The 19,478-nt window shown below is 33.2% G+C and overlaps 3 protein-coding genes across 4 annotated transcripts; 1 reads left to right on the top strand and 2 right to left on the bottom strand.

The window, feature by feature from the left end:
- Positions 1 to 6,233, bottom strand: LOC125576108 (syncoilin-like). Its single transcript, XM_048735477.1, has 6 exons — positions 6,187 to 6,233; positions 6,028 to 6,104; positions 2,604 to 2,923; positions 2,098 to 2,208; positions 1,940 to 2,020; positions 1 to 1,680 (listed from the first exon to the last, which is right to left on the bottom strand). The coding sequence occupies exons 1-6, from the start codon at positions 6,231 to 6,233 to the stop codon at positions 1,669 to 1,671; spliced, it is 648 nt and encodes a 215-aa protein (XP_048591434.1). The 3' UTR covers positions 1 to 1,668.
- A 685-nt stretch (positions 6,234 to 6,918) lies between these two features.
- Positions 6,919 to 12,187, bottom strand: LOC106351865. Of its 2 annotated transcripts, none has more exons than XR_007316351.1 (11): positions 11,113 to 11,286; positions 10,933 to 11,028; positions 10,094 to 10,833; positions 9,154 to 9,244; positions 8,985 to 9,037; positions 8,259 to 8,530; positions 8,053 to 8,125; positions 7,892 to 7,937; positions 7,705 to 7,768; positions 7,519 to 7,572; positions 6,919 to 7,424 (listed from the first exon to the last, which is right to left on the bottom strand). XR_007316351.1 is itself a non-coding variant. In XM_048740508.1 (11 exons), the coding sequence occupies exon 1, from the start codon at positions 11,876 to 11,878 to the stop codon at positions 11,531 to 11,533; it is 348 nt and encodes a 115-aa protein (XP_048596465.1). In that variant the 5' UTR covers positions 11,879 to 12,187; the 3' UTR covers positions 6,919 to 7,424; positions 7,519 to 7,572; positions 7,705 to 7,768; positions 7,892 to 7,937; positions 8,053 to 8,125; positions 8,259 to 8,530; positions 8,985 to 9,037; positions 9,154 to 9,244; positions 10,094 to 10,833; positions 10,933 to 11,286; positions 11,509 to 11,530. The 2 variants fall into 2 exon arrangements, 1 of the variants encoding a protein (XP_048596465.1); XM_048740508.1 differs by adding an exon at positions 11,509 to 12,187 and having other exon boundaries at positions 10,933 to 11,286.
- A 4,818-nt stretch (positions 12,188 to 17,005) lies between these two features.
- LOC106347899 (RNA pseudouridine synthase 6, chloroplastic) lies at positions 17,006 to 19,471 on the top strand. Its single transcript, XM_013787517.3, has 9 exons — positions 17,006 to 17,266; positions 17,471 to 17,599; positions 17,673 to 17,927; positions 17,986 to 18,067; positions 18,164 to 18,279; positions 18,382 to 18,436; positions 18,517 to 18,628; positions 18,706 to 18,875; positions 18,953 to 19,471. Exons 1-9 carry the CDS (start codon positions 17,064 to 17,066, stop codon positions 19,232 to 19,234), a joined length of 1,404 nt encoding a protein of 467 aa, XP_013642971.2. The 5' UTR covers positions 17,006 to 17,063; the 3' UTR covers positions 19,235 to 19,471.
- The last annotated feature ends 7 nt before the right edge of the window (positions 19,472 to 19,478 follow it).

The following is a 19,478-nucleotide window of genomic DNA, read 5'->3' as shown; positions in this document are numbered from 1 at the left end:
TTTTTTTTTTGTATTTTTACAATTTTATTGCTTTATTATTCTTTAATTGCAGATAATTGATATTTCCAGTTTTTGTTTCATATACCTTTGTTTGTTTTCTTTTTCCAATTACAATGTACAGTTCGACTGTTTTCTTTTTTGGATCAAACTACTAATATCATCAGATAGAAAAGCTTAAACTTCAGAATAAAGTGAGTATTTGTGCTAGAGAAAAGCTTAAAATAGTGAGATATTATAATATTAGAAATTATGGAAACTCTTCTCTGTTGTTCTACGCTGAACATAATTAAGTTGCTGTCAATTGATTCTATATTTTATGATAACTGGAAATACATATTTATGTCTTCCTTACATCATCCTTAATTGGTTTACGGTTCGATCATTTCTAATATACTGAGAGTAACATAATATTAGATGTTGATTATCTCATTCGAGTTAGGAATGCACATAATGAGAGAAATTCAAGGTATATATATAGAGTTAGTTTATAGATTACTCCATCTGCTTCAAAATGTAATCAATTTTAATTAAAATCTGTAATATTTAAAAGTTATTTCTTTAGAAAACTGTCATTTAATATTTAAATTTAAACAATTATACAGTAATTTACATAATTTAATTGGCCACGCAATATATAATAAATATAAAGTTACATTGAAATATAAAAACAATTTATATAGTGTAACAAAAAATACTTTTAAACCATTATATTATAAAACAAAGAGAATATTCAAATTGAAATATTAGAATAGTAAGTCAACAGTAAAATTATTTTATATTAAATTTTTTTTATTTTATAAATTTTTTTAAAAATTACTATAGCTCTTCTGGATCCGCTGCTAATGGTACTGTTTCTCAAGGTCCACTTGTCGAAACACCTTCGCACAACCCTTCTCCTAGAGGCCAAAACCAGAGGAATGGCTCTGCATCACAAACCCATGGTGGTTGTAGTGACAACTTTTCACCACGGCACTCGCACAGGAACCAAAATGGTAACCACCACCACCACCACCACCAAAGTCATGGTGGCAGGCGCAGCCAGGAGCAAGGGAATCAAAACTGGAATTTTTGCAGAAGCTTTAGTGGGAGAGATGGAAATGCACATTCACAAAGAGGCGCCCCAGCATTTGTGAGACATCAACCTCCAACTATGCAGTCAATTCCTCCTCAGTTTATGGCAGCTCAGCCTATTCAGCCTTTTGGCGGGCATGTGCCCTTTCCTCCTAGTGAGATACATTGAAAGATCACGTTTTGGAACTCTTTTTTTTTTTCTAATGCGTCTTTCATTTCAGAATTGGCATCTCCATATTATCCCCGTATGCCTTTCATCAGCCCTCTCTCACCTGGTCCAGTCTTTTACCAAGTCCAAGATCTTCCTCTAAACGTAAAACTACAGAAGCAAATACAATATTATTTTAGGTAGTACTTTTGTATTGAATCTCTCTTATTCGTCTCATTTCTCTTCTGGGAAGGAGTAATTTAGATGCAAATGTTTCTTTTTGTTACAGTGAAGAGAATTTGATTAGAGACACATACCTTCGTGGGCACATGGATGATCATGGTTTTGTTCCGCTGCATGTGATTGCTGGTATCAAGAAGGTAAATTACTTTCTGGATGTGCCGTCATGCATGTTGGCCTGATTCACCTTTCTCACTGAATCTTATTTATTATTCTCGAGTCTGTAGAAATTGAGGATTAGCGTGTACTTGTATTCAGTCAATAATAAACCAGATGTTTTAAAATTCAAAGATCATGTTGTAATTTTTGTTTGAGTTGAAAAATCACTAACTAAGCTCAAGACTCACAGATATATTTAGACAAACATAGAACCATAACCAGAGAAGAAGATAAACTTGAACCAATTATTCAAACACTATCTCCAATTACTATATTCAATAAATAAAAAAAAGAAAAGGATTTTAGAATTAGTTGACTAACCTCCGTAAGCTTGGTGATTAGCTGCACCTTCTCCCTGTTCTTTTCGTTGAATGCTTCAAGAGCTTCTTTGTACTCTCGTTCCTACACACCAGATTAGCATCTTAATAATGATCCTCAACCAGACATATAATGGATTTGGTTATGTGCAATGGCCATACCTTTTTCTGAACAGTATGACCCAAAGGCTTTAACTCTTTGTTGACAGAATCAATCTTCTTCCTGGCCAAAGCAACTTCTTTCCTCATGGGTTCAGCTAAACCTTCAAGTTCCTAAATATACAATTCAAACCATTAAGCTTCTTAATCATGGTAGTTTTCATAAAAAGGAAAGAACTTTGATCCACAAATCTCATTTTTACCAAATGGATTTTACAATTAGTGATACAAAAGTGGAAACACTCACAAAAGTCCCAATCTTTACTTATAATTTAAAAGAAAAAACAAAAAAAGAAGCTATTTTTTGTTCAATGTTTCTTGAAAATTTCAATACTTGGGGTCCTACAAATCTCCCCCTAAACATGAATCACAACCACATAGCTTCACTGCATTAAACCCCCATATGTCCAATTTTTATATCTTAATTTGTTTTTTTCTATGTAAGAAACAAAATTAAAGCACAATTCTCAAAAAAAAAAAAAAAAGATGAGGAAGTAAAGATGCTATACCTCACGGATCAAAGCGAGGCGCTTAGTCTCCTCTTCGACACGACCAAGCTGAGCTTGAACCCTTTCCCTAATCTCCATCTTATTCTTCTCGATCTCCTCTTCTTTCGCCCTGATAGCAGACAAAGCCGTCCTCGACATCTCCTCGTCTTCATTCGACATTTGTCTGCTGAAACTCATGCTTCCCGACAGCTGAGCTCCTAGCTGTCGGCTGTGCTTCGCCGGAGGAGCCACCGTCGGCTGTGACGTCTCTATTGCTTTCCCTCCTTCATCTTCACTCGAAACCCCTTTAGCTCTCTCTCTCTCTCTCTCTCTCTCTCTTCTCTCTCTCTCTCTCATCTCCTCTCTCTCTCTCTCTCTCTCTCTCTCTCTCTCTCTCTCTCTCTCTCTCTCTCTCTCTCTCTCTCTCTCTCTCTCTCTCTCTCTCTCTCTCTCTCTCTCTCTCTCTCTCTGTGCAGAGAAAAATAAGATATTGAGAGCTTTTCTTTTTAGAACCCAGAGACAGTGCTGTGATATGAACGAAATTGGGATAATATTGATACTAAAACCCTAAATTAGATCGAATCGCATATCCAATTTAGTTATGAAAACAATTAAGAAGTAAGAGAGAGGGAAAAAAGAGGAAGCACCTTCAATTTTCCAGGGAAGAAGAAGAATCCAATATATTTTAAGGAAGCCAACTGACATGGAAGCAATCAAACAAAGCAAGAGATTAGAATACTATGATTGATTTTCGCAGATAAGGAGAGAGGTGGAGACGATAATGAAGCAAGTCGAACGTTTATGTTATTAGAGGTTCAATTTATGGCTTAGATACAGTAGGGAAGAAACGTAGAAAACTGGGGAAGGTGAGAAAGAGAAAAAGACGATGTTTATGAGTTTTGCTAGGTTTATTTTGGATTGGGCTTTTGTGTCAAATTTTATATTTTACGGATCAAAGAAACAAAACAGCCCATCCTTCGCGTGACGTGGAAAAAAAAAGACATCCTATTGGTTGATTATTATTAAGGACGTGGAAGCATGTGGGAAGCCCTTATTCCCCTTTTAGTATTGTATTGATGTTTCATCACAAAAAGGGAGTATTAGGTAGGCCGCTTGACTCGTGAATGTTAAAGACGTGTTAGAGACATCAAAAGCACGTGTGTTTTTTACATAATAAAGTTTCGAATCATTTTTATTGCTCTATCAAATCCTACTATATAAAAGGGACTAAATTCAAGGCTTTTGAGACTATCCACCTCAGCCAAAATATTCTCATCTAAAAAGAATTAAAAATAAATATCATTTAGAAAATAATTAACTAACATACAACTTTTGATATTTCTAGAAATTTCAAATTTGTAACTGCTAATTTATTAATAGAATCATATATCTATATTGAATTATGTTATATTTTAATAGTTAGACTTTAAGGGTAAATAAATTATTAATTTATAATATATATAATTTATAACATTATATTGTAGTTATAAATAAAGAGAAAATAACCGGGAAGGATGAAGAAGCTCATGTAAAATTATGTAATTAAAATGGTAAAATGGTGAGTATGATGAGGTGAATCTAAGAAAATTTGTTGTACAAATTATGGTGTTTTATTCGTCCACTATAATGATTTAAAATAAAATATATATTCACATAAATAAGTCAATATTTGTTGTTTTTTTTTGGTAAGATGTTAAGATTATTATTTTCTAAAAGGTTACACTGTTGTTTTTAAACAACTTATTACAGCAAGGAAACAAAAACAACCAACAACAACTCAAGGTAAAAAAAGCCTTAAGGAAGTCTTATACAAGAAATATAAAAAGAAGTAGAGAAGATGAGAAAGAAGAACTTACCGGGTAAGAGAGGAGATGGTCACGCATCATACGGTCGAAAGAGGCAAGGATGACTGATGAAGGTGAGGAGACATGACTGAAAGTAGAGCTTGATGACTGGAGTAGCATGTGCATCTACGTTGACGCGAGGTTGATTGATCTAGGCTGCAACAGAGTGTAGATCAGCCGGAGGAGAAATCCAAACTTCAGCAGCAAAAGGCTCCCATATCAAGCGAGAGAAAGAGCACTCAAAGAAGAGATGATGGTGAATCTCTATTTCCAGATTACAAAGGGCGCACGTTCCTGAGACATTTAATCCCCAACGCCTCAAGCGATCCTTGGTTGGCAGTCTTCTCCGCAAAGCCAGCCATGATATAAACACATTACGTGGAATATGTTCCTTGAACCAAATATTCTTGTGCCAATATGTATTGTTGATAGTGTTTATATTCTTTTCTGACATTAGTATCCATATTTTTTGATAAACTGATCTAAAGAGATTAGTTTGTGGAGCTAACCAAACGAGGATTATAGTGTTTACTTTGGAAAAAGTAATAGGTTGAATGATAGATGGCGTGCGTGCCTTTTCACATGGAAATCTGCACATATATTAAAATTATAAGTTTTGAATCATAGAGAAAATATAGTGTATATGACTGAAGTTGGTACATTCCGAAACTAAAGATGGCTAAAATTCTTCTTTGTCAAAATGCATAGATGTGAATCTTATATGAATAGAGTTCTACATTGCTTATAGCAGTGTAATAAACTCCGTGTGTAAAGGAGAAAAAATGTTATATAACTGAAAACAAAAATTATGATTTTTTTCTTGTGCCTATAGGCTCTTCGCAATTTGAAGAAGAAAGAACATATTGTGTGAAAATCTTTGGCTCGGTCAAATTTTATCCAGTTGTTTACAAAACTGTTGTTATCTGATTCATGTAATTTTTCAGTGTTGATTTAAAAGCCCAAAAAACCTATCTATACTGACTTTTTTATATTTTTTCTGTGATTTGAATTTAAAAAGAGATAAAACTTTCGATAAGTTATGTAAACTCAGAACAAGTATTTAGCTTTAGAAAGCATTTACATGTTTCAAACTTATAATATATACATATATAATGTTTAAAATTATGCATATAAAACCTGTGTAAAATGTGTCTGAATATGTTTCTCTTCTTTAATGTGTTAATCGTACTATATATAATATTATTTTAAAATTTCAAAAAGTTTATGTCACTATCACATACAAAAAACCATCAATAAAAAATATAATTCTCCATCTACAACAAAAAAATGAAAAATTATTAACATATAAATTTAAATTAAGAAAAACTAACATTGGAAAAACAAGAAGTTAATATAAAAGAAAAAAATTAACAAATAATATTATAAATAAAATAAATTTATAAGACATAATCCGCGCGAAGCGCGGAAAAAATCTCTAGTCGTTTTAATAATTGATAAATGAACGAAACGATACACCTGAAAATTCATCAGAGGCTAATGAAAGAAACATGAAATGTTTATAGAATAAACAAAAATTCAATGATTTAGATATTGACGGTCCATGTGGCAGCGTCATGTCCACCTCAAAGTATCCTCAGAACCAGTCAAATCTTTAGCATTACCGAAGACAGCGAAGAGATCATTTTTAGCATTTCGCTGTAGTTGAAATCTGATTGAACTACACAACGGTGAAAACAAGGCAAGGACACAAACAAAACCAGTTGAAGCAAACTTGATGAAGTCTGTAGTACGCAATATACTTGACCGTGTCCCTTATATCGATGTTGGCACCAAACGGTTGAGACATAAGTCATATAACAGCAGGGTCAAGGTTCCAACAAATATAGTAATGACAGGCTTCTTCTTGAAAGGAAGAGCGCCCAGCACTAACACGAAGCTTGTCCAATGAGTCAACCAGCTTATGATTCTCTTTCGCAATGTTCTGTTCACGACCAGAAAAAACAACAATCATGCCAAATACAGCATATTTAGTTTCATACTTATCTGAAAAATATTCTACACGAAAATCTTATATCACAGATGGCAAGGAAGTAGATGAAGCAAGAGGTGCGTGAAGACGGAGAATTTTCAAAAACCTAGTAACCACTCTATAAACAGCACATTTCCAAGTTCAAAGTTTCAATTGTGATATATTTAAAAGAGTTCATGTTTAATATAATTCCAGAAAATGAGAAACATAGACTTGAAAAGGTATTCTATTAGCTTGGGAAAAGAAAAAGAATGTATCTCTAAAAACAAATGAACGTTTTCACTAAACAAAAAGAGAATTTGTTTGAAGAGGAAGTTTGCTTTACAAAAAAAAATTGCTTTGTAGGAACTTGAGGTGCAAGTTTCTGTGTTCTATAATTTTATTTATGGTTAGATCAGTTATTATATATGATTGTTATAAACAAGTTAATTGAGATTTATAAACTTTCTGACCTTCAAATATAACGGTTCATAACTTTGTTCCCATGGTGGAAAGTAGATGAGAGATAAAACACAACAATTTGTATTATTGTCAAAGTTGAACCGAAACAGAACATAAACAATCAAACATCCGCACCAGCAAATCATAAAAACCAGAAGAGATATTCGAAGTAGCAAAAGAACATGTAACTTAAAAACACGACAAATATAACAATAATTTTACAAAAGCAAGTGTCATATATGATGCATTCCGGTTATAAACTTATAAGATTTATTTGCCCCATTTATCTTCAGATAAAAAAGTCTACGGGATGGGATGGTATTAAGCTGATGATCTCTTTGGAGGTAGCTTACGCAGAATGAGGAGGACTAGTGCCGATGGAATTGTCTCAACCACCTTTGTAGTTTCGTTTTTTTCCCAGTTAGTGAATATACAGAAACACAGATTGAGATATGGTAAAGAAAATCAATAAAGGTTTTAGTTACTTATCATATAGTAGATTAAAATCTGAACCGGACGATTATGAACATCCAGCCTCAAATCCCTGTCAAAAGCTGATACACCCACCTGAAATGTTTTTGCAAGAAATAAATATTTTAAAAAAAAAATACTCATCAGCATAACTGATCATAAAGAATTCATTCTAAATCTCAGAGCCTACCACAATGCATCTTATGAGGAAGCAGGTGAAGCATATGGCCGTCACAGATCCAACCTGTAAATTGAATACCATTCTCAGTTGCAAAGGCTGATCGATGAAAAACAATGAATATTTTAAATGAAGGCAAGGCAAAAATGTTCAAAGTTCATTGGAACTAAGACAAAGATGCTCAAGCACAATGACTACCTCATGGAGCTTCTTTTTTCTTCCATTTGACTCAATCGGGAACCTTTTAAGCATAACAAACAATCTATATAGCATACCAAAAAAAAACACATGAGAAAAGACAACCCCACTAAAGCCATTAATTGAATAACTTCCCCGACACTTTGATTACGATTTACGAGATAAGCAGAACACAGAAAACGCATACCTTCCTCCATGGTGCAAGAAGCCTAATGCAGCGATGAAAGACACAACTAGAAGAGCAAGAAAAATAACCAAATAGTTATTACAGAGCTCAGAAGAGAGAGAGTATTGTAGATTGAGCAGTAACGGGTTTAGCAAGTTTGCTTCACCAGACAACGAACCTACCTGCCATAAATATCTTTCCAACAAACTCCACGGTGCTGTTATCATTTACCCAGATACATACCCAAATAACAACCTGTGATATAGACATCAATCACATGTCAAACTTAGTCTTTTGATTCCCCTATAATTCTCAACAAAACTGAGAAAGGTTCACACAGATTCTTTGTAGCAAAGAACAACTACAAAATTAAGGATCAGACATGAACCTGAGCAAAATATACAGCCACGTTGACTGAAATATAGGTTTTCCGCAGCTTATCCGTTGGTAAGCTTCTTGCCTGCTCATAAGTGGCAACAAAATGTACATTTAGAGTTTGTGTGTGGTTGGTTAAATTGAGAGTCTACGCACATCAAGTAAAAATCTTTTTAGACAGTTTACTTGCCTGGTGATATATATCTGTGCCCAGAACAGAAGGAGCAGTGTGCACGCCGAGAAAAAGAAGAGGCCCGGAAGATCCAGTAATATCCAGCAAAACACCTGCATCACCTCAAGTCAACAACAACATTAGATACTTAAAAGATGCTATATTCAAACTCAGTCGTTTATACCCTTAAATAGCAATAAATCAAATTTTTGTTCAAAATTTAGTACAGTGAAGGGAAAATCACTGAAACAACATTAACTTAAAGTTAAAAAGACATTTTTATGTTATTTAGGTTTGAATTTATTAATTAAAGTTTACGATAAATACTACTCCCACATACTGTATTTCTATTTGTTTTTCTAAATAGAGATTGATATTTTTCTTCTATTTATAAAGGAAGAAATAATATTCTTCTATATTTTATACTATATTTGGAGATTATTATTTAAAAATATATATATTATAGGAAAATTCATTTGTATAATAGATTTTTTCTATTATAGAAAAAATAGCAAAATACATTAAAAATTGTCAAACTCAAACGTCAAACCATTTGCAGACCCTTACCTTGGGATGCATGAGAAAGACTTGATGGTGAAATCCAAATAGAACCGCACGAACTGCACAAAGATCAAAACAAAAGTCAAAAATATAACCTAAAGGTTCTGGAGCAAACAAGCAAAAAAAAAACACAAAGTCCTATCATTTGTCAACAGAAAACAAAGATTATCATCACCTCCATGGACGACAAAGTTTAAAAGATGAAACACCTTCTGAGTGGTCCATCCATATTCACGCGTTCTCATTTGGATCCTCACCAATTGGACCTGGTAACGACAATCCAATTCATACAAGGTCAACTAGTAGTTCCTTTCATTTTCCCTCAAAAACGTTATTCCAAATATAGTTTTTGTTGCTAATAATTTCTTAAAATTTAAAACACTTACAAATTTTGTTCAACTATAATGTTATCGTTACTAAATACATAAATTTAGTTTTTCAATGGAATATGCAATAATTTATATCAGTTTATAAATGTATTAATGTAAATATTAATAAAAAAAATTTTGAATTGAATGTTAAATTTAATTCAAAAGAAAAAGTTCTTTGTTTTACATCAAGTGTAACTTGCTATAAAAGAAACAAAATAAAGACTTCTATTCTCTTCCTATAAACTTCTATCTTCTTTCCCAATCCTCCCTCAAAAGATCTTTCCCAATATTAATAATTTTAACAATAAGACATATATATATATTCAATCATTTTATATATAAAAAAAATATGAAATTTTAAAAATCAGTTTGTAGATAGCTAAAAATATCAACAAAAAAATAAAGTAATGAATAATGTATATTCAAATTTGATGTGATACTATTTATATTTTCATATTTTTTTCCCAAAATGATATACTATTTGAAAATAAATTTCCCTCGTTTTTATATTGGTCTATGACAAAAACGATGTCTCATGAAAGCAAACCAACACGATAACGAAGAAAGATTGCCACCAGACTTTATACACAAGACATGTCTCTTTAACAAAAGAGGAAAGACAATTCAAGCGCGCAAGATATTTTGACCTAGACACCCTCCAATCAGAGACCTAGAAGACACTTAAAGAAAAAAAGGTCTGACTTTGAGCGGTGAAAAGATAAAGAGAGATAGAGAGAATCGTACAAGAGCGAATGCGGAAACAAGAGCATAAGCTCCACAAAGAGAGAATAAGATCCCATCTTGCCACTGAGTTGACTCGTTAACATCGTCCCACCAATTCTTCATCCCCGTCGCGGAGTATTGTGCTATCTTTTCCGGTAATGATGGATTACACTTCCCAAATCCGCTCTTGAGAATCAGAGAGAGATTACTTGTTTATATATATGCAAAACCCACAGGTCAGATGGCAGAGAGAGAGAGAGAGAGAGAGAGAGAGATGAATAAAATGAAGATCCAACGATTGAGAACGATGCGACCTTTTCGACATTCTGTAGGTTGCTTGTTCCTTCACATGTCCCCCAAATATTTTATGACCGATGAAGTCAAGAGTCCTTTAAAACGCAAGCACAATTCAAGCACGATTTATAACTTTTAACATTTTTAATTTACTTTGAATATCAACTTAAAATTTCGACAAAACAATTTATGTGAGCGATAGTGTAGCCACCGAGTTTAGTATAGCTTCACGTTCCTATCCAAGTATACTGCTTCAACCAGACCTATTCGATAGTAAGTAAAGCAACCCGAAAATTTAATAAATACAAGGCACTGTATTGTAACCAAGGAGTAAAATAATTTCAGTCAAACGCAGCTAAGATGATTACGTCCCTTTTGATATAGTTGGCATGAAAATGAAGTTGCAACATTCCCGTTTGGTTCATACATGAAGATATACTAGCTAAGTTCAAAAGAATCCTCCAATCCTGTAGAAAGTTTTATCTATAAAACTCAGAATATCATTAAAAAATATGTTCATAAGCCACCACAATAAAATATATTGATGATGGTGCTTAATGAGCTACCTGAACCTGGTCACCGGAGCCTTTAAAGGTTACTTCATATGTAAGGGATATTGGTAATGCTAGTAGATAAGGAGAAACATTTGAAACATTCTGCGGCTGCAAAAGGTTTGCTATTTTAAGCAATTAGACACTACATAAATCAATTTGTTGAAGCAAAACTATGTATTGAAGACAATCTACCAACAAATGCACGTTCACTCATTTCTCTGCCTCCATCCTTTATGTTTGTCATGTAAACTTCTCACCTTCTCAAGCATATTTATACTAATTACTGAGCGGAATTTCTTTCCAACCGGGAATATAACCCAAACCGAATTCTTGAATCAGACCATACCGGATTGAATTAACTTTAGTCTTTAGCATACGTCATAGTCATTGGTCATCATACCACCAAGCAAAAAGAAAATCCTTGAGCATGCATATGTGAAATATATATATATATATATAAATATTGGTTTTTAATTTACACTGGTAAAAGAAAAGCTGAATATGCTCATCGACATTATAAAATGTAACAAATTAACACATAATTTAAAAGAAAAAAAAAAGGTTTATGTAGATCTAGAATGTTTTTACCTTAATCCACATAAACAATACTCTACACACGCAAGCCCTTCTCATCATTCTTCAAGATCCTATAATTGAAACCGGGAACCTGATTCTCACCGGACACCTCCACCGCCGAGCACATACTCGGCAAAAACCTACCACCGCCACCGCAACTCTGCCGCTTCTTCTTCTTCTTCTTTCTCCAGTTTGTTCTAGAGAACCAAGAACTCAGACGTGATGAATGATCTCTTTGTTCAAAACCATTACTGTTTTCTTCAGAATTGCCTCTCCGTGGATCGTACAGGGGACATGTATTGAAGTTTTTGAAGTGGTCGATTTCTTTACGTACAAGCGATCCAATAGTTCCTCGTGTCCCTATGGGGATTTGAGCAGCCATTGACAAAGAGGCTTGTGATTGTGTTCTGTTTTTTATATTTCTTCTTTTGTTCTATTGATCAAGTGGTAATGAAGTGATGTGGAGATGCTTGAAGCTAAAGAAATAGAAAATGGTTTCTTCTTTTTATATGATTACTTTGGTTGGTCATCTATTTCTTTATTAAGTGTTTTCCTTTTTACTGTATTTGAATTATTATGTTCTAAAAATCTCAATTTAAACTTTTTAAAAGAATTAATACGAATTGATCCTATTGACATTTTAGACGGCTATGTTTATAATAAACGTGGTTCTTAGAATATGAATCACTATTAAAGATTTTAACAATGTCATGTTGTTGCAGAATGGTCAAGGCAATGATCATCTATGTAATGCCACAAGGTTGTTGGAGAGAAGACAAAATATAATTCGGTTGATAAAAATATTTTAAATTAATTCAGAATATTCGAAGGACCCGACTTAATTTTTTTTGCTATACCAAACTTTTTCCTTTAAAGTTAAAAGCCATGGTATTTGCATAAGTATGATCTTTCCTTTCATAAATCATGATGAGATTAATTCAATCACTTTTCCTTCTATCATGCCGTGGATTGATTTTCATATAGATTAATATGTTTCCCATTTTCTGCCCTAAAGTCAGGAACATAATAATTTCAATCCAATTAGGATCTGTGTGATATGTAAATAAAAATAAAGGAAAATTGGAAAAATATGACACTTTAAACTTTTATTTGTCAAGGACTTATGATATTTTGGGCAATTCTAGACATATTTTACCTTTTTTTGGAAAAAATAGTAAATTTTTAATTTTATAATATATTAGAGATCCATATTATAACTCAAAAATAAATTAACATTAATAAATTAAAATGCGTAAACTATAAATTATAGTAGAACGAAATCACACAAAATAACAATATCATTATGTTTATTTTAGTTTCATGCATTCTAAATTCTGTATAGATTTTATAGTTTATAATTGTCCTTTTATAGTTTCTACTTTTTCTTCTATAAATCAAAATTCCTATCCCTACCCAGGATTTTTTCGGTCCAATTATATGATCATCTCGGCCCAGTTTAAATTGGTGCGATAACGATTTTTAGAGCATTACCACAACACCAATCACTCAAATCAACCATGGCGTCGCCGATAGTTACCGGAACCTCACCGTGCCAGTTTCTCTCCTGCGCACTTTAGCATCCGCCCGTTTCACCATTTCGTCGCTTCGCTACAAACATATCATTTGAGATTTAGAGTTTATCCTTTAGGTCCAATGTTTAGAATTTTTACTAGGTTTTTAGGTTTAAGGTTTAGCAGGTGGAGGTAATAATTGAGTTTAAAATTCATTCAAATAATTAACCGACCACTAACATAAATAATCAATAATAATTAGAAATAACTGAATAATTAGTATTATTATATCATAATCCATAGACGGGATTGTGACACGTTCATGTTATATTATTATACTTTTAAATAGTTTCATCATTATTTGAGTTAGCAGAATATGAATGTATAAACAATCATATATTTTATTATATTTTTTTCAAATATGAATACATAAATTTCACATGCAAATTATCACAAAATAATATTGACACACATTTTAGTATATGGCTACACTCTTGAATTTATATCTTTATTCTATTTAGCCGGCTACTTTTACTTTTTAATAAATTAAGTTCCAATACAATTCTTGTAGCCTCGTATCTCTACAAATTAGTAAAAACATTATGTATAACACATGAAGTAACCGCTATGAGTTGGAGACTGAGGGTGAGATCATGCTCAATGACGATAGAATCAATTTCTTGAGGAGAGAAGCAGATCCTTGTTACACATATTACAGGTTCAAGCTTACTTATTTCTCTGCTCAAGGTCAAGGAAGTGGAGATGGGAGGCTGTTGGTAGTTCAGATACTGCTGTAAATGTGGATCCTGATGATCACAAAGAGGATCTCACCATCTTTGATACAACTGCAGGGGTCTAATCTATAACTCTTGCCGAAAGAGTGGCTTATCGTGTTTCCATAGAGGGTTGGACTTTGAGACGAGACTCCGGGATACTCAAGCGAATGCTCCAAGGTTCAACTTCTTGAGGGACTCTTCAGGTGAATATCATAAATATTACCAACGCAGGCTTGCTTATTACTCCACTGAGAATACAAGTTAGTGCAAATTTCAGCGAAAAGTAAGGGATGACACTCAAGAACAAGCTCATAACTCATTTAAGATGAATATCACTCATATTACCAGCGCATGCTTGCTTAGTGTTTATCCTTTGGGTTTAAAGTTGAGGGCATATCATTTGGATTTAGAGTTTATCCTTTGGTTCTAGTGTTTAGAATTTTCATTGGGTTTTAGTTTCAGGTTTAACGTGTGGAAGTAAAAATTGATTTTAACATTAATTCAGATAATTAACCAATCACTAACGTAAATAACCAATAACAATTAGAAATAACTGAATAATTGGTATTACTATACCAGAATCCATAGGCTGGATTGTGACACATTCATGTTATATCATTCTAGTTTAAATAGTTTTATCCTTATCTGAGTTAGCAAAATATGAATATATAAACAATCATATTTTATTATAGTTAATCGAATACAAATCAATAAACAAACACATGCAGTATCACAAAATAATATTGACACCCATTTTAGTATATGGCTACACTTTTGAATTTTAGATTGTTATACGATTTAGCCAGCTACTCTTACTTTCTAATAAATTAAGTTCCAATACAAATTATTGTAGTCTCATATCTTTACAGATTGATTAAGATAATACGTACAACACATGAAGTAACCGCTATGAAATGTCCTAACCTTGAACTATATACAATAATTTTGATTCAATTGTGATTTTGTAGCCAAATCACTCATTTTTAATATTTAAATTAAAATTTAGAAACATCTGAGACTTAGATTTAAGAAAAGAAAGAGACGGAGAATGTTGTAAAAGAACGCAAAAAAACATGAAAATAAAGAAAAAATATATATCTTTTTAATGGTTTTTGTGTTTGGACCTAAACCCAAAATTATATCTATACATACACCCGTTATGTATTTCTTACAAAAAATCTTAACCAAATCATAATAGGATGTCCTAATCTAAGCCTAACCCATACTATCTATATTATTAAAACTGAAGTACACATTAGAGTTGCTTGGAAACAAGTATAGCAATTTAAATCAAATTGTTTGGAAACATGAATAAAGCATGAACCAAATCGAAATGAATGGAATTACAATTTTGGTTCTTGGCCCGTTTGTCTCCTAAACCAACTGGTTTAGTTAACCATACAATTTTGAAAAACACGCTCATAAAATAGAAATTTTAGATATGGACACAATAATTAGCTAACTAACATGTCTATGTAAAAATCGCAAGGTTAATAGCAAGAATCTCTCGTGCAATCTTAGCAACAGATCTTAGCAACAGAATATTACCTAATTATTTCATCCTAAACTTTCTTCTCACGTTTTTTGTTCTCCAAGGTAGATATTTTTTGGCTCTCTTATCTCATGATTTCCTTAAAACTTGTCGGATGCCTTCATAATTATTTACAATAATCTGCACGAACAAATAAAATAATATTTATCTTATTAAAATATAAGTACTTTTGAAAATTATTTAGAAGCATAAATAACATTTTTAAAAATATATATAATATTGTTTGGAATAGCAGTATATTAAAAAAAAGTATTAATGGGCTTATGTGAATTCTATTATATTACGAGAAACTATATATTTAGACTATCTTTAAAATATACGAAAATGGTCTAATCTAATAACCTAAAACATCTTTTGTCTAAAATAAATTTTATATACATATTTTAAATCAAAATTTGATTCAAAAATATACATATATTCAAAAATTGATTTTTACTAAAATGTTTTCCAACAACCATTATCAAAAAAATGTTTTCAATATATATAAGAAAAATATAATACAAAGCTCAATTTCAAACACCATCTTAAATAATGGTTTTTATATTTCACATTAAGTTTTAAAAGTATAATTTATATGATTATTTATGTGATGATATATTTAAAATATTATTAATTATATGATTACTTATATGATGATATGTATAAAATACGATTAATTATATGAGGATACATATATGATATATAATAGTGACTAGGGATGGGTGTTACGATACTCATTCGGTTCGGTCGGGTCTCTTTGGATTTCAGATTTTTGGGGTCAAAGACTTTAGTCCCATTTGGATATTTCTAAATTTTGATTCGGGTTCGGTTTGAATCTTTGCAGATTAGGTTCGGATTCAGATAACTCATTTAAATGATTTTTAAAATTTTAAAATTCATTATATACTTTAAATTTCTCAAAATCTATAAACAAAATAATATATTACATATAAATTTGAATAACACCTGTCAGGATACCTAAACTTAACATATAAATTGGTTTGGTTTAAATATTTAGATAGAGAATTAATTATTATTTTAAGTATTTTTAGTATTTTGAGTATACTTTAACGATTTTAGATGTTTACTTTTGACAATTTGTATATATTTTCAAGTATTTAAACCAACTTAAAAGTATCTTTTATATTCTGGATGTTTTTATATACATTAAATCTATAAACAATTAATATATATAAGTATATAAATCTATTTCGGATATATTCGGATACCCGAAATATTTTAGTTTGGATCAGTTTCGGTTTCAGTTCTCTAAATACTAAAATTTTGAATAATTCAGATATTTAATCAATTTCGGTTCAGATTTGATACTACTTTTTTAGATCGGGATCGGATCGGTTTTTTGGATTCAGGTTTTTTGCACAATCCTAATAGTGACATGAAAAACAAACAGTAACATATTTTTGAAAAATACATCCGCGCGAGCGCGCGGGTCAAAGTCTAGTTTAAGTTATTTTACACCTACTTTTTTACTATTTAATTCTCCTTCCCATCCTTGCAAGTTATGGTCTTATTTTAGTATATTGAGCTAAACCACCCATTTTAATTTTATTTTCATGCAATATTAATTTTGTCATTGCATAATTTCACCCAAACTTTCTATCTCAGCGCAAACCTTTGATCCTTTCGGCCCAAATAAATGATCATCTCGGCCCATAGTTTTAGTTTGGCGCGATAACGATAACGATTCTTTAGGGCATTTACCACAAACACCAATCAATCAAACCAACCATGGCGTCGCCGGCGTTAACAACCGGTTACCGGAACCTCACCTTACCAGTCTCCCTCCTGCGCACATTAGCATCCACCCGTTTCACCACTCCTTTGTTCCGCTACAAACACTCTCCACGTCTCATTTCTTCCTCAAGGAGACTCACTTGCTTGTCCTCACTTCAAACCGACTCCACAATTCAGACCACACTCTCCTCTTCTGGGTAATGTTCAAAGTTCGATACTTTATGTGTTCATCTTCTTCTTCAAGTAATGGGTCTGCTTAAAGTTCGATTCTTTTCACTCAATTCGTTCAAAGTTCGATACTTTATGTGTTCATGTTCTTCTTCAAGTAATGGGTACTCTTAAAGCTCGATTCTTTTTCATTCAAATCGTCCAAAGTTTGATACTTTTATGTGTTTTTTCAGATACCCTGAATACAATCGGTTGATGCCATGTCCTGCACACAACTTTCCTCCGAGGATCGAGCACATGGTTGTCTTAGAAGACGTTCGTGTAGCTGATTACATCTCTAAGCAATTGGATCTTCCTCCTTTGTAAGTAATTTTAGAAAAGAAAGGGAGTTAGAGTCGTCACAATGTTGTTATTAAAGTTTATCATTCTATGAAGATATGTTGCAGACCTTATTGAATTTGGAGCTGTGCATTACGCTCTCGTGTGCCCCAAGCCTCCGCTTACTGCGACTCCTGAGCAAGTTAAGCTCTTTAAAGAAGTGACCTCTCCTTCGGTACTGAGCAAGAGAACGTCTATTAAAGGGAAGACTGTTAGAGAAGCTCAGAAAACGTTTCGTGTCACTCATGTTAATCAGTTTGTTGAAGCTGGAACTTACTTGCGTGTCCACGTTCATCCTAAACGTTCCCCAAGGTACTTTAGTGTTTAGAAAAATTGGGAAGCTTTGGTGGTAATGATGGATTGTAACCAGGTGTTATGAAATTGATTGGAAGTCGAGGATTATTGCTGTGACTGACTCCTACGTCGTTTTGGATAAACCTGCCGGCACTACGGTACTCTTATTCATCAATGAATAGTTTCATGAACACTGTAGTTTCACTATAGATCAATGTGCTGACCCACATGGCCACATTAACTACTTTCTACAGGTTGGGGGAACAACAGATAACATCGAAGAGAGCTGTGCGACATTTGCCTCACGTGCATTAGATTTGGTAGAACCATTGAAGACAACACATCAGATCGATAACTGCACTGAAGGCTGGTATTTACTTTCCCTTTCTAAAACGTCTCTGCTCCATACTTTTGTAGATTAGCATCTGGAAGTGACCAGGTCGCATTGATTTTCTTCTCTCTTTCTCTGTAGTGTCATCTTTGCTAGGACAAAAGAGTATTGCTCTGTCTTCCACACAAAGATAAGAGTGAGTCTCCTTGCTTGCCCTCTACTTTGCTTGACTGAAAAACCAAGAAGACGTGCTGAACTATGTTTATTGTTTTCAAGAATAAAGAAGTGAAGAAACTCTATCGTGCTCTTGCTGCTGGACCTCTTCCCTGTGGAATCATCTCACACTATATGCGCCCTGTTAATATGGCTCCAAGACTCGTATCCGAAGGTAACTTTCATTTGAAACTGTCAATAATCATCAAAACCATGATTCTCCTAACAATGTGAATATCCTTTGAGATGCAGATTCTATCAAAGGCTGGCACTTGTGTCAACTCGAGATTCTAGAATGCAAGAAGATACCTTGGCCAGATGCAGCTACTGAGAAGGAACACAATATTGAAGACTGTGGATGGACTACAAAAGACTTCGCCTACGAATGTACAATAAACCTTTTAACAGGAAAGACTCACCAGGTTCGGTCCATCTGACACTTTTAACATGCTTAAAAACATGAATCTCTTTCTGAACACATGTCAATGGTTTTCTTCAGATCCGGGCCCAGCTTGCAGCTTGTGGAGCACCGTTGGTTGGTGACTCTATGTACATGCCAGCAGCAATAGCAGAGACGGTGAATCCTGAGATCAACCCTTACGGGAAAGGAAAGGAACATTGCACAATGGAGGAGAGCGATAAGGAAACCGCTGTTGCTGAATGGATTGATAGGCATGGGAAGGAACCGAAGGTAGGAATCGGTCTTCAAGCTTGTCAAATCTCGTGGGAGGATGATGATGGAGAGCATTTCTATGAAGCTGGAACTCCTTGGTGGAGATGAATATCCACATCCACATGTTCTTAAACAGTAGGAGCAAAACAAAGTGGCTGAGAGAAAGATCCAGCAAGAATCTTTATGTAGCCTTCTTGGTTGTTAAGGGTAGAGTGGAGGCTAGGGAAACTCCATGAAGAACTCTCACTTGTAATTCCTTGACCTTATGTCATCTTGGCTCATGCAGATCATGAGAGGTGGGGAAATGTTTTTGTTATAAGCAATGAAAATGTCTTTTGTTTATTATTGGAAC

The sequence above is a fragment of the Brassica napus genome, chromosome A1 (genome assembly GCF_020379485.1).
Source record: "Brassica napus cultivar Da-Ae chromosome A1, Da-Ae, whole genome shotgun sequence".
Classification (NCBI taxonomy): Eukaryota; Viridiplantae; Streptophyta; class Magnoliopsida; order Brassicales; family Brassicaceae; genus Brassica; species Brassica napus.
This window is presented reverse-complemented; position numbering and strand designations above follow the sequence as displayed.

Bases quoted from the DNA above. Each gene is read 5' to 3' on its own strand.
- LOC106351865 (XM_048740508.1), bottom strand. From the start codon at position 11,878: ATGGCTGCTCAAATCCCCATAGGGACACGAGGAACTATTGGATCGCTT.
- LOC106347899 (XM_013787517.3), top strand. From the start codon at position 17,064: ATGGCGTCGCCGGCGTTAACAACCGGTTACCGGAACCTCACCTTACCA. The intron at 17,267-17,470 runs GTAATGTTCAAA...GTGTTTTTTCAG, and splicing joins ACCACACTCTCCTCTTCTGG to ATACCCTGAATACAATCGGT. The intron at 18,876-18,952 runs GTTCGGTCCATC...GGTTTTCTTCAG, and splicing joins TAACAGGAAAGACTCACCAG to ATCCGGGCCCAGCTTGCAGC.
- LOC125576108 (XM_048735477.1), bottom strand. From the start codon at position 6,233: ATGTCTCAACCGTTTGGTGCCAACATCGATATAAGGGACACGGTCAA. The intron at 6,105-6,186 runs GTATATTGCGTA...ACCGTTGTGTAG, and splicing joins GATATAAGGGACACGGTCAA to TTCAATCAGATTTCAACTAC. The intron at 2,924-6,027 runs GTTCTGAGGATA...GAGAGAGAGAGA, and splicing joins TAATGCTAAAGATTTGACTG to GAAGAGAGAGAGAGAGAGAG.